This window comes from Oncorhynchus masou, chromosome 20, assembly GCF_036934945.1.
Source record: "Oncorhynchus masou masou isolate Uvic2021 chromosome 20, UVic_Omas_1.1, whole genome shotgun sequence".
NCBI classification, from domain to species: Eukaryota; Metazoa; Chordata; class Actinopteri; order Salmoniformes; family Salmonidae; genus Oncorhynchus; species Oncorhynchus masou.
In genome coordinates, this window is record NC_088231.1 from 20,170,468 (window position 1) to 20,181,647 (window position 11,180).

Consider the following 11,180-nt stretch of genomic DNA (forward strand, 5'->3'; position numbering starts at 1 on the left):
GCTACTTCTGACCAGGACCAATAGGGCTTTATTCACTATATAGAGCAGCCTGCTACTTCTGACCAGGACCAGTAGGGCTTTATTCACTATATAGAGCAGCCTGCTACTTCTGACCAGGACCAATAGGGCTTTATTCACTATATAGAGCAGCCTGCTACTTCTGACCAGGACCAGTAGGGCTTTATTCACTATATAGAGCAGCCTGCTACTTCTGACCAGGACCAGTAGGGCTTTATTCACTATATAGAGCAGCCTGCTACTTCTGACCAGGACCAATAGGGCTTTATTCACTATATAGAGCAGCCTGCTACTTCTGACCAGGACCAATAGGGCTTTATTCACTATATAGAGCAGCCTGCTACTTCTGACCAGGACCAATAGGGCTTTATTCACTATATAGAGCAGCCTGCTACTTCTGACCAGGACCAGTAGGGCTTTACTCACTATATAGTGTAGCCTGCTACTTCTGACCAGGACCAATAGGGCTTTATTCACTATATAGTGGAGCCTGCTACTTCTGACCAGGACCAATAGGGCTTTATTCACTATATAGAGCAGCCTGCTACTTCTGACCAGGACCAATAGGGCTTTATTCACTATATAGAGCAGCCTGCTACTTCTGACCAGGACCAATAGGGCTTTATTCACTATATAGAGCAGCCTGCTACTTCTGACCAGGACCAATAGGGCTTTATTCACTATATAGAGCAGCCTGCTACTTCTGACCAGGACCAGTAGGGCTTTACTCACTATATAGTGTAGCCTGCTACTTCTGACCAGGACCAATAGGGCTTTATTCACTATATAGTGGAGCCTGCTACTTCTGACCAGGACCAATAGGGCTTTATTCACTATATAGTGTAGCCTGCTACTTCTGACCAGGACCAATAGGGCTTTATTCACTATATAGAGTAGCCTGCTACTTCTGACCAGGACCAATAGGGCTTTACTCACTATATAGAGTAGCCTGCTACTTCTGACCAGAACCAATAGGGCTTTATTCACTATATAGAGTAGCCTGCTACTTCTGACCAGGACCAATAGGGCTTTACTCACTATATAGAGTAGCCTGCTACTTCTGACCAGGACCAATAGGGCTTTACTCACTATATAGAGTAGCCTGCTACTTCTGACCAGGACCAATAGGGCTTTATTCACTATATAGTGTAGCCTGCTACTTCTGACCAGGACCAATAGGGCTTTATTCACTATATAGTGTAGCCTGCTACTTCTGACCAGGACCAATAGGGCTTTACTCACTATATAGAGTAACCTGCTACTTCTGACCAGGACCAGTAGGGCTTTATTCACTATATAGAGTAGCCTGCTACTTCTGACCAGGACCAGTAGGGCTTTATTCACTATATAGAGTAGCCTGCTACTTCTGACCAGGACCAATAGGGCTTTATTCACTATATAGAGTAGCCTGCTACTTCTGACCAGGACCAATAGGGCTTTATTCACTATATAGAGTAGCCTGCTACTTCTGACCAGGACCAATAGGGCTTTATTCACTATATAGAGTAGCCTGCTACTTCTGACCAGAATCAATAGGGTTCTGGTCTAAAGTAGTACACTATATAGGGAATACGGTGCCACAGGACTATGGTCTAAAGTAGTGCACTAAATAGGGAATAGGGTGCCATAGGGGTCTGGTCTAAAGTAGTGCACTATATACGTAATATGGTGCCACAGGGCTCTGGTCTAAAGTAGTGCACTATATTGGGAATAGGGTGCCATAGGGCTCTGGTCTCAAGTAGTGCACTATATATAGTGAATAGGGTGCCATAGGGCTCTGGTCTAAAGTAGTGCACTAAATAGGGTGCCATAGGGCTCTGGTCTAAAGTAGTGCACTAAATAGGGAATAGGGTGCCATAGGGCTCTGGTCTAAAGTAGTGCACTATATAAGGAATATGGTGCCATAGGGCTCTGGTCTAAAGTAGTGCACTAAATAGGGAATAGGGTGCCATAGGGCTCTGGTCTAAAGTAGTGCACTCTATAAGGAATATGGTGCCATAGGGCTCTAGTCTAAAGTAGTGCACTAAATAGGGAATAGGGTGCCATAGGGCTCTGGTCTAAAGTAGTGCACTACATAGGGAATAGGGTGCCATAGGGCTCTGGTCTAAAGTAGTGCACTACATAGGGAATAGGGTTCTATAGGGCTCTGGTCTAAAGTAGTGCACTGAAATAGGGAGCCATAGGGCTCTGATCTAAAGTAGTGCACTATATAAGGAATATGGTGCTATAGGGCTCTGGTCTAAAGTAGTGCACTATATAAGGAATATGGTGCCATAGGGTTCTGGTCTAAAGTAGTGCACTGCATAGGGAATAGGGTTCTATAGGGCTCTGGTCTAAAGTAGTGCACAACATAGGGAATAAGGTTCTATAGGGCTCTGGTCTAAAGTAGTGCACTAAAATAGGGAATAGGGTGCCATAGGGCTCTGGTCTAAAGTAGTGCACTAAAATAGGGAATAGGGTGCCATAGGGCTCTGGTCTAAAGTAGTGCACTACATAGGGAATAGTGTGCCATAGGGCTCTGGTCTAAAGTAGTGCACTACATAGGGAATAGGGTTCTATAGGGCTCTGGTCTAAAGTAGTGCACTTTATAGGGAATAGTGTGCCATAGGGCTCTGGTCTAAAGTAGTGCACTCCATAGGGAATAGGGTGCCATAGGGCTCTGGTCTAAAGTAGTGCACTACATAGGGAATAGGGTGCCATTTGGAACGAGCTTTATTTACAGTTGAGTCATTTAGCAGACGCTCCCCACTGAGCGCAGACGTCAATTCAACGTCTATTGCGCGTTGGTTCAAAGTAATTTAATTGAAATGTCGTGGTAACAACATGGATTCAACCAGTGTATGCCCAGTGGGTCTAACAACAGTGAGTGAATACATTTTCCTATTTATTTAATACGTTGTTTGTTTGTTTGTTTGTTGGTACTGTATTATCATATAGCACTGCGAGTCGTCTTTGGTCGCATTTAAAAGATATCGATACAATTTATTCACAATGATGAAAAAGTACACATATCACATTATTTGCATGAGCTTAAGGTCGATATGTAAATATATGTTCATTTTTTACAGTTTAATTCATTAACCGCACCATTAAAAAACACAAATACTAGTACTTGGGCAAAGGATTCAGTAACAGAAGTTAACAGTCTGAATTTGGTATAAATCAATCAATCAGTGTTGCATGAATAGTTGTGCCCTGCCATTCTGTGTGCTCATTTACATATCATACAGTACAATTACCTAAAAGAAAGTCCTAAATGGTACCCTTTGTAGTGCACTCCTTTCTGACCAGGACCCACATGGCTCTGGTTAAAAGTAGTGCACTATAAAAAGAGAATAAGGTGCTATTTGGGACTTAAAACTCTACAGAAGAAAAAAAACAAGTTTAACACAATGCTTGTATGTTCATATGGAGGGTCATTCCACGAAATAAGGTCCTTTTGCATCCCGTTTATATTTTAAGTTAAAAAAAAGAAAAAAAGCCTGTTATATTAAATGAAGTTCCCTTTTAATATAAACCACATGGAAAATTCAATCAATCTGATTTTTTTATGGGCAAAACAAACTAAATGCGTGGCGCCCCGCCCCCCACCTTCTGATTAAGTTATTTCTACAATATTAGACTTTTTACATGAATAAAGACTTGTTACATAATCCTGCATTTTGACATGTCCCCCCTTTGCACCCACTGCGACATCTTCTAGGAAGATTTCAACCGACTTAAAACCCCCAAAAAATGTCTCCCAGGTTTTCACCATCATTGTAAAGCCCTAGTTATTTTTTGTTATTTTGATAAAAAGGTCATTTCTAAAGATTATTTAGGGATTAAATTAACGGTCCCTCATTTTAAAGTCAACCCCTGTTACGTGAACTGAAGTCTCATTTTAATAGGGCAAAATTACTTTCTTTTTTTTTCAAAAAATTTTTTTCAAAGAGACATTGAACATAGGCACATAGTGTAAAATCAGGTGAGCTGGTTTTAGTTTTTTACGGCCATTTTCTGGCATTTTGTGGTGGAAAACTGAGCGTGTCGAGCATCACAAGTCAACCCTGTTACCCATAGACAAGACAGGCTAGAAATGTTTTAACAATTAAACATTTTTTTTGGGGGGGGGGGTGATTCTTGCATTTAAAAAAATTGCCACTCCCTGTTGCACACAAGCTTTCCTTCTGCCGTCACAATGGGATTTATGGCAGATTTACAGATGAGATCATCAACCCTGTTAGTTGACATTGAATAGGCACCTACTGTAGTACTCTTGAGATGGGGAAAACACGCGATGAAGTTGAATATTTTTTTTTTTTTTTTACCTTTATTTAACCAGGCAAGTCAGTTTTAAGAACAAATTCTCATTTTCAATGACGGCCTAGGAACAGTGGGTTAACTGCCTGTTCAGGGGCAGAACGACAGATTTGTACCTTGTCAGCTCGGGGGTTTGAACTCGCAACCTTCCGGTTACTAGTCCAACGCTCTAACCACTAGGCTACCCTGCCGCCCCAAACTATAATATGTGCTCTTTATGACAATATTAAAATGAGGTGAAATCAAACTTTTTTTTTTCATTTTTTTTTTACACTTCTGAAAAAGGCACTGAATTTGTGGAATGACCCATGAAATGTACACATACAGATAGGTTTGCGGTTGGTTCAGCCATCGTTCATTTCCTCGATGACTTTGGCAATAAAAATACAAATACAAAAAGACAATGTCATTAATTAGTACAAGTTATTTCAACTGTCTGGCATTGGTTGTTTCAGTCCCAAGAAAGCAGGTGCTCGTACATGCACAAACGAGAATCAACACATCTGTATTATCTATGGTACACTATTCCACACCGGTTTGGCTGTACACTCCATTTTTTTTTTTTTTTGTGAAGTCCAATTTGATCCCACATGTATGTCACATACATCCCAGTGACCTCTGACCTGTGTGTCCGTAGTTACAGTGTAGCGTAGACCAGAGCCTGTAGCATTGTTTCCATCAACTCTACTTTCTTGAACTGTATTTTTGGTTATGGGCTCGTAAGTAAACATTTCACGGTAAGGTCCACACCTGTTGTATTCAGCATTTCACGGTAAGGTCCATGCCTGTTGTATTCGGCATTTCACGGTAAGGTCGACGCCTGTTGTATTCGGCGTATGTGACTAGTAACATTTGATTTGATGAGCAGAAAAATGGTTGTTGTGGTTTCTAGAGTTTCCGTGTCTCTTGTATACAATCCCAGACCAGCCTCTTCCTGAGTGATTATGTTCCCTTCTCAAAAACATCAGCGTCAAGCAAGGAGAGCACACGAGGAAAGGAAACGAGGAGAGGAAACGCTTTACACTATTCCCTTTTTTAAAAAGGAAGCTGGAGAAAGGATACAAGGAATTGATGAAAGACTATTGAGATACGGCCCAGCTCGACATCTCCCAGTGAGTGGATCGTTGGTTAAAGGACACAAGGAATTGAGGAGACTATTGAGATACGGCCCAGCTCGACGTCTCCCAGTGAGTGGATCGTTGGTTAAAGGACACAAGGAATTGAGGAGACTATTGAGATACGGCCCAGCTCGACATCTCTCAGTGAGTGGATCGTTGGTTAAAGGACACAAGGAATTGAGGAGACTATTGAGATACAGCCCAGCTCGACATCTCCCAGTGAGTGGATCGTTGGTTAAAGGACACAAGGAATTGAGACTATTGAGATACGGCCCAGCTCGACATCTCCCAGTGAGTGGATCGTTGGTTAAAGGACACAAGGAATTGAGGAGACTATTGAGATACGGCCCAGCTCGACATCTCCCAGTGAGTGGATCGTTGGTTAAAGGACACAAGGAATTGAGGAGACTATTGAGATACTGGGAGATGTCGAGCTGGGCCGTGAGTGGATCGTTGGTTAAAGGACACAAGGAATTGAGGAGACTATTGAGATATGGCCCAGCTCGACATCTCCCAGTGAGTGGATCGTTGGTTGAAGGACACAAGGAATTGAGGAGACTATTGAGATACGCCCCAGCTTGACATATCCCAGTGAGTGGATCGTTGGTTAAAGGACACAAGGAATTGAGGAGACTATTGAGATACTGGGAGATGTCGAGCTGGGCCGTGAGTGGATCGTTGGTTGAAGGACACAAGGAATTGAGGAGACTATTGAGATACGCCCCAGCTTGACATATCCCAGTGAGTGGATCGTTGGTTAAAGGACACAAGGAATTGATGAAAGACTATTGAGATACGGCCCAGCTCGACATCTCCCAGTGAGTGGATCGTTGGTTAAAGGACACAAGGAATTGATGAAAGACTATTGAGATACGGCCCAGCTCGACATCTCCCAGTGAGTGGATCGTTGGTTGAAGGACACAAGGAATTGAGGAGCGTAGATCCTTCAGAAAGACTTGGGAAAATACTTATGAGACGCAGCCCGGACCCGTCAGACCTTCCCCCTAAATCTTTAGAGGCCTTGAAGAAAGACTATTGAAACGCGTCCCGGCCCTCTAGATCTTCCAGAATATGTTCTTCCTATACAGCAGGAAGGAGATGAGGACCCAGCAGGAAGTGGCCAATAGGTTCTGGGTCAGGTGCTCTGCGTGGGATTGGCTGTCGGCCATGCGCCAGCGGAACGGGAAGTACTGCTCCAGGACCTCGTGGCCCACGTACACCAGGATGGAGTTCATACCTGGGGGTCAAAGGTCAGGATTCGAGCACAGGGGTCAGAGGGATTGTTCAGGGAGTAAGCGTAAACATTTTTTTTTTTAAGATAAACTATACATTTCTAGAACAGACGTGATTATCCCGTCACCAGAATAGGGATCGTTGTCAGATCTATGCGTTACATTTCTACATATGCAGATTGAAAAATATATATATATATATATTTTTAAATGTACAAAGCAGAGGTGCTGACACAGAACGAGTTCTCACCGGGGTAGTAGAAGGGCGCCCCAGACCACCACCTCTTCACATCTACGGTGTAGTAGATCAACACCAGGAGCAGCAAGGCGAAACATGCCAAGGTGGTCACGTAGGAGAGAGACCTGACAGACAACTCAGAGGTTGATTATTCCACACTATTAACATGGATGATTCCAGTATCGCTATTCCATGGTAACTAAATAAAAAACACACACAAAGCAAAACTGTTTGGTGCTTTAAAAACCTGCTGGATGTAAAATATGGGGTGCTATAGCTTGGAAAATAAATACAATGTGACTCCGGATGACATAATGATGTTTTGTTTCCAACATCAGGGCTGTTTTCCAACATCAGGGCTGTTTCCAACATCAGGGCTGATTTCCAACATAATGATGTTTTGTTTCCAACATCAGGGCTGTTTTCCAACATAATGATGTTTGTTTCCCAACATCAGGGCTGTTTTCCAACATAATGATGTTTGTTTCCAACATCAGGGCTGTTTCCCAACATCAGGGCTGTTTCCAACATCAGGGCTGTTTCCCAACATCAGGGCTGTTTCCCAACATCAGGGCTGTTTCCCAACATCAGGGCTGTTTCCAACATCAGGGCTGTTTCCAACATCAGGGCTGTTTCCCAACATCAGGGCTGTTTCCCAACATCAGGGCTGTTTCCCAACATCAGGGCTGTTTTCCAACATAATGATGTTTGTTCCCAACATCAGGGCTGTTTTCCATCATAATGATGTTTGTTTCCTACATCAGGGCTGTTTTCCATCATAATGATGTTTGTTTCCAACATCAGGGCTGTTTCCCAACATCAGGGCTGTTTTCCAACATAATGATGTTTGTTTCCAACATCAGGGCTGTTTTCCATCATAATGATGTTTGTTTCCAACATCAGGGCTGTTTTCCTAAAGAAATCAGCTTTGTTTTCTGTTTTCTTGCCAGGACACGAACAAGTATTGTCCCGGCCCTACTAGGAAATATCAAGGGCCAGTTTCCCGCACACAGATTAGCCTAAAACTAGTCCTGGACCAAGAAACATGCTCAATGAAAAGTCTTCATTCAAAAAGTGCTCTTTAGTCCAGGACTAGATTTAAACCAGTGTCCAGGAAACTGGCCCTGAGAGTGTTAAACTGCAGTATAAGGGGTCTGGTCTCCTTACCATAGATTCTTGTTGATGGGGATGAAGCCTTCATTTGGTGAACATTTGGTCAGAACAGCTGAAATGATTCCCTGCAGAGAGAAACATTTAGATACGTCATCACGCTGACAAGGAACATACAGGCACAGTGAGGACGGAAACACTATGTTACCATGTCTCAGTGTTGTCATATGGAGACATATGGAGAGGTTTAGTCTGATAAAAGATGCCATATACCAAGGCTGTACCAAGACAGACCAAGGCCGCCCGACAGACCAAGGCCGCCCGACAGACCAAGGCCGCCCGACAGACCAAGGCCATTTAGCAAGGCTGCCCAACAGACCAAGGCTGTACCAAGGCTGCCCGACAGACCAAGGCTGCCCGACAGACCAAGGCTGCCCGACAGACCAAGGCTGCCCGACAGACCATGGCTATTTAGCAAGGCTGACGCGACAGACCCAGGCTGCCCGACAGGCCAAGGCTATTTAGCAAGGCTGACGCGACAGACCAAGGCTGCCCGACAGACCAAGGCTGCCCGACAGACCAAGGCTTACGCGACAGACCAAGGCTATATACCAAACAGCTAATACAGTAATGACAAACAGCAACGTGGTCGTCTCACCAGAACCAGGCTCCATATGAGGAAACGGGCCATTATACTGGAATGCTGGTCCTTATAGTGGAGGAGAATCTTTCCTGCCTGGATTCAGATATCAGGGACAAAAAAAAATGGACCCTCAAAGTTCATCCCATTTATTACATTAGACTGATCCATTCAGTGAGGCTGAAACATGCAACTCCACGTCTGCAATTACACACATCGGTCTAGTAGTGTAGACACAGAACCACTGGAAAGAGAAGGAATATGTGAGAGAAACACAGATTAGTTTGGATGCAGAGAAGGAGTGTTGAGACAGACAGAGACAGACAGAGAGAGCAAAAGAAAGAGACAAGAGAGACAGTTGACAGAGCGAGATAGTGAATGATAATTGCAGTGACCTGTAGTCCCAGGAAAGCCATGAGGACAGAGTTGATGCTGCCAAGGACTCCCTCTGGATCAAAGGGCAGGTGAGACTTGTAGATCACCTGAAAAATGAACACGCCACGTTACGGGAGAAACCACCCACCTGCAGAAAATGTTTTTTTTATCTTTGTTGCCTGAAACAAGTCTGCGTTTCACTCACCCGCGAGGAAGGTGTTTGGTAGATGTGGTTCTCTCCCAGTAGCCAACGGTCTACATATCCTGCTGCTCCCCCAGTGCAGTTTGGGTACTGGCCCATGTCCCCAATACCACCTGGGCCCAAATAACCACTAAGGAGAGAGAAGACGATGGTTAGTAGAGGATTTGAGTCAGGTCAGGTGTTAGTTGTCTCCTACTTCCGGTCACCTCCGGCCACCCTCAGACTCATGGATTAAATCATATATGAACGATGTCGTCGTCCGTCAACAGTACAACTCAAGGCAACTGCTGTCAGACGAGTGGCATATGTAAGACCTCAGACCGTTTGAGGGGGTCGGAAAATCATCTCCGTTGTGTTGGATTCGATATTGATTCGATTGGATATTGATTCGATTGGATATTGATTCGATTGACTTGATTGGATATTGATTCGATTGATTCGATTGGATATTGATTCGATTGACTCAATTCGATATTGATTCGATTGGATATTGATTCGATTCGATATTGACAGAGAAGAAGCATGGAATATTAGGAGTGAAAGAGACTGGGTTTTATGTCAGAAGTGAACGGTTCTCTGTGGAAAGACAGATGGCTGTGGAACGTGTTGGGTGGGATGGGAGCAGAGCACCGTGTTGGGTGGGATGGGAGCAGAGCACCGTGTTGGGTGGGATGGGAGCAGAGCACCGTGTTGGGTGGGATGGGAGCAGAGCACCGTGTTGGGTGGGATGGGAGCAGAGCACCGTGTTGGGTGGGATGGGAGCAGAGCACCGTGTTGGGTGGGATGGGAGCAGAGCACCGTGTTGGGTGGGATGGGAGCAGAGCACCGTGTTGGGTGGGATGGGAGCAGAGCACCGTGTTGGGTGGGGTGGGAGCAGAGCACCGTGTTGGGTGGGGTGGGAGCAGAGCACCGTGTTGGGTGGGGTGGGAGCAGAGCACCGTGTTGGGTGGGAGCAGAGCACCGTGTTGGGTGGGAGCAGAGCACCGTGTTGGGTGGGGTGGGAGCAGAGCACCGTGTTGGGTGGGGTGGGAGCAGAGCACCGTGTTGGGTGGGGTGGGAGCAGAGCACCGTGTTGGGTGGGATGGGAGAAGAGCACCGTGTTGGGTGGGATGGGAGCAGAGCACCGTGTTGGGTGGGATGGGAGCAGAGCACCGTGTTGGTACCAGTGAGACAGACGGACATCTGTGGATTTAGATGAAGGAGGGGTTGAGGTCAGGAGGTGAGGACAGATTCTCTTAAGAGAGTAATTAATAAGAGTTTGGAATCCTGTTTCTCTCTTCCTGTAGAACCATAAGATGTAAGGATTGGAGAGAAGGAGGAGTTTCTTAGGTGGGATATAAATATCTGTGATGTGAGAAATGTTGGGTTGTCTGAATTACAGCTGTAATTTGGGGAGAATTAAACCTGGTTAAAGATGATCTAGTGTCCGTGAGTTATTTGCTCTGAACAACAACAACCTAACAGTTGTCATTCATCCTGCGACAGACGACTCTCCCACTGAATCTGTGTTGTCTCAATGTGTTCACGGCCATAGTCTTCCCTCTGAACTCACCTTGGGCAGTCAGGAACAGGGAGCAGGAAGGTGAGACAGAGCCACACGGTTTCCAAGACGACCACACACAGCCAGGCTGGCCAGTAGAGCAGGAACTCACGAGCAGAGTACCACCAAGCATCCTGGGTAAAAAAAAAAAAAAAAAAACATTTTTGTCACTATGGAAACAACACCGACCAGCAGACAGCTCAACATTAACACCAAGTGAAATGGAAGGCTGGTCTGACCGCGGGGTCACAAGGCAGGTCTGACCGCAGGGTCACAAGGCTGGTCTGACCGCGGGGTCACAAGGCCGGTCTGACCGCGGGGTCACAAGGCTGGTCTGACCGCGGGGTCACAAGGCCGGTCTGACCGCGGGGTCACAAGGCAGGTCTGACCGCAGGGTCACAAGGC

The 11,180-nt window shown here is 45.3% G+C and overlaps 2 protein-coding genes across 4 annotated transcripts in view; one reads left to right on the top strand and one right to left on the bottom strand.

Annotated features, from left to right (window-relative positions):
• gtf2e2 (general transcription factor IIE, polypeptide 2, beta) overlaps nucleotides 1–11,180 on the top strand; it is a 57,250-nt gene that overhangs the window by 2,150 nt on the left and 43,920 nt on the right. The window lies entirely within an intron of this gene.
• The window catches only part of hgsnat (heparan-alpha-glucosaminide N-acetyltransferase), a 23,595-nt gene continuing 15,394 nt past the window's right edge, over nucleotides 2,980–11,180 (bottom strand). For all 3 annotated transcript variants that reach the window (XM_064926738.1, XM_064926736.1, XM_064926737.1), the window contains exons 11-17: nucleotides 10,788–10,909; nucleotides 9,239–9,365; nucleotides 9,054–9,140; nucleotides 8,677–8,754; nucleotides 8,076–8,146; nucleotides 6,921–7,033; nucleotides 2,980–6,675 (exon numbers count right to left, since the gene is read on the bottom strand). In XM_064926738.1, coding sequence (XP_064782810.1) covers nucleotides 6,494–6,675; nucleotides 6,921–7,033; nucleotides 8,076–8,146; nucleotides 8,677–8,754; nucleotides 9,054–9,140; nucleotides 9,239–9,365; nucleotides 10,788–10,909 — 780 coding nt within the window. In that variant the 3' untranslated portion in view covers nucleotides 2,980–6,493. The remainder of the gene's footprint in view (nucleotides 6,676–6,920; nucleotides 7,034–8,075; nucleotides 8,147–8,676; nucleotides 8,755–9,053; nucleotides 9,141–9,238; nucleotides 9,366–10,787; nucleotides 10,910–11,180) is intronic.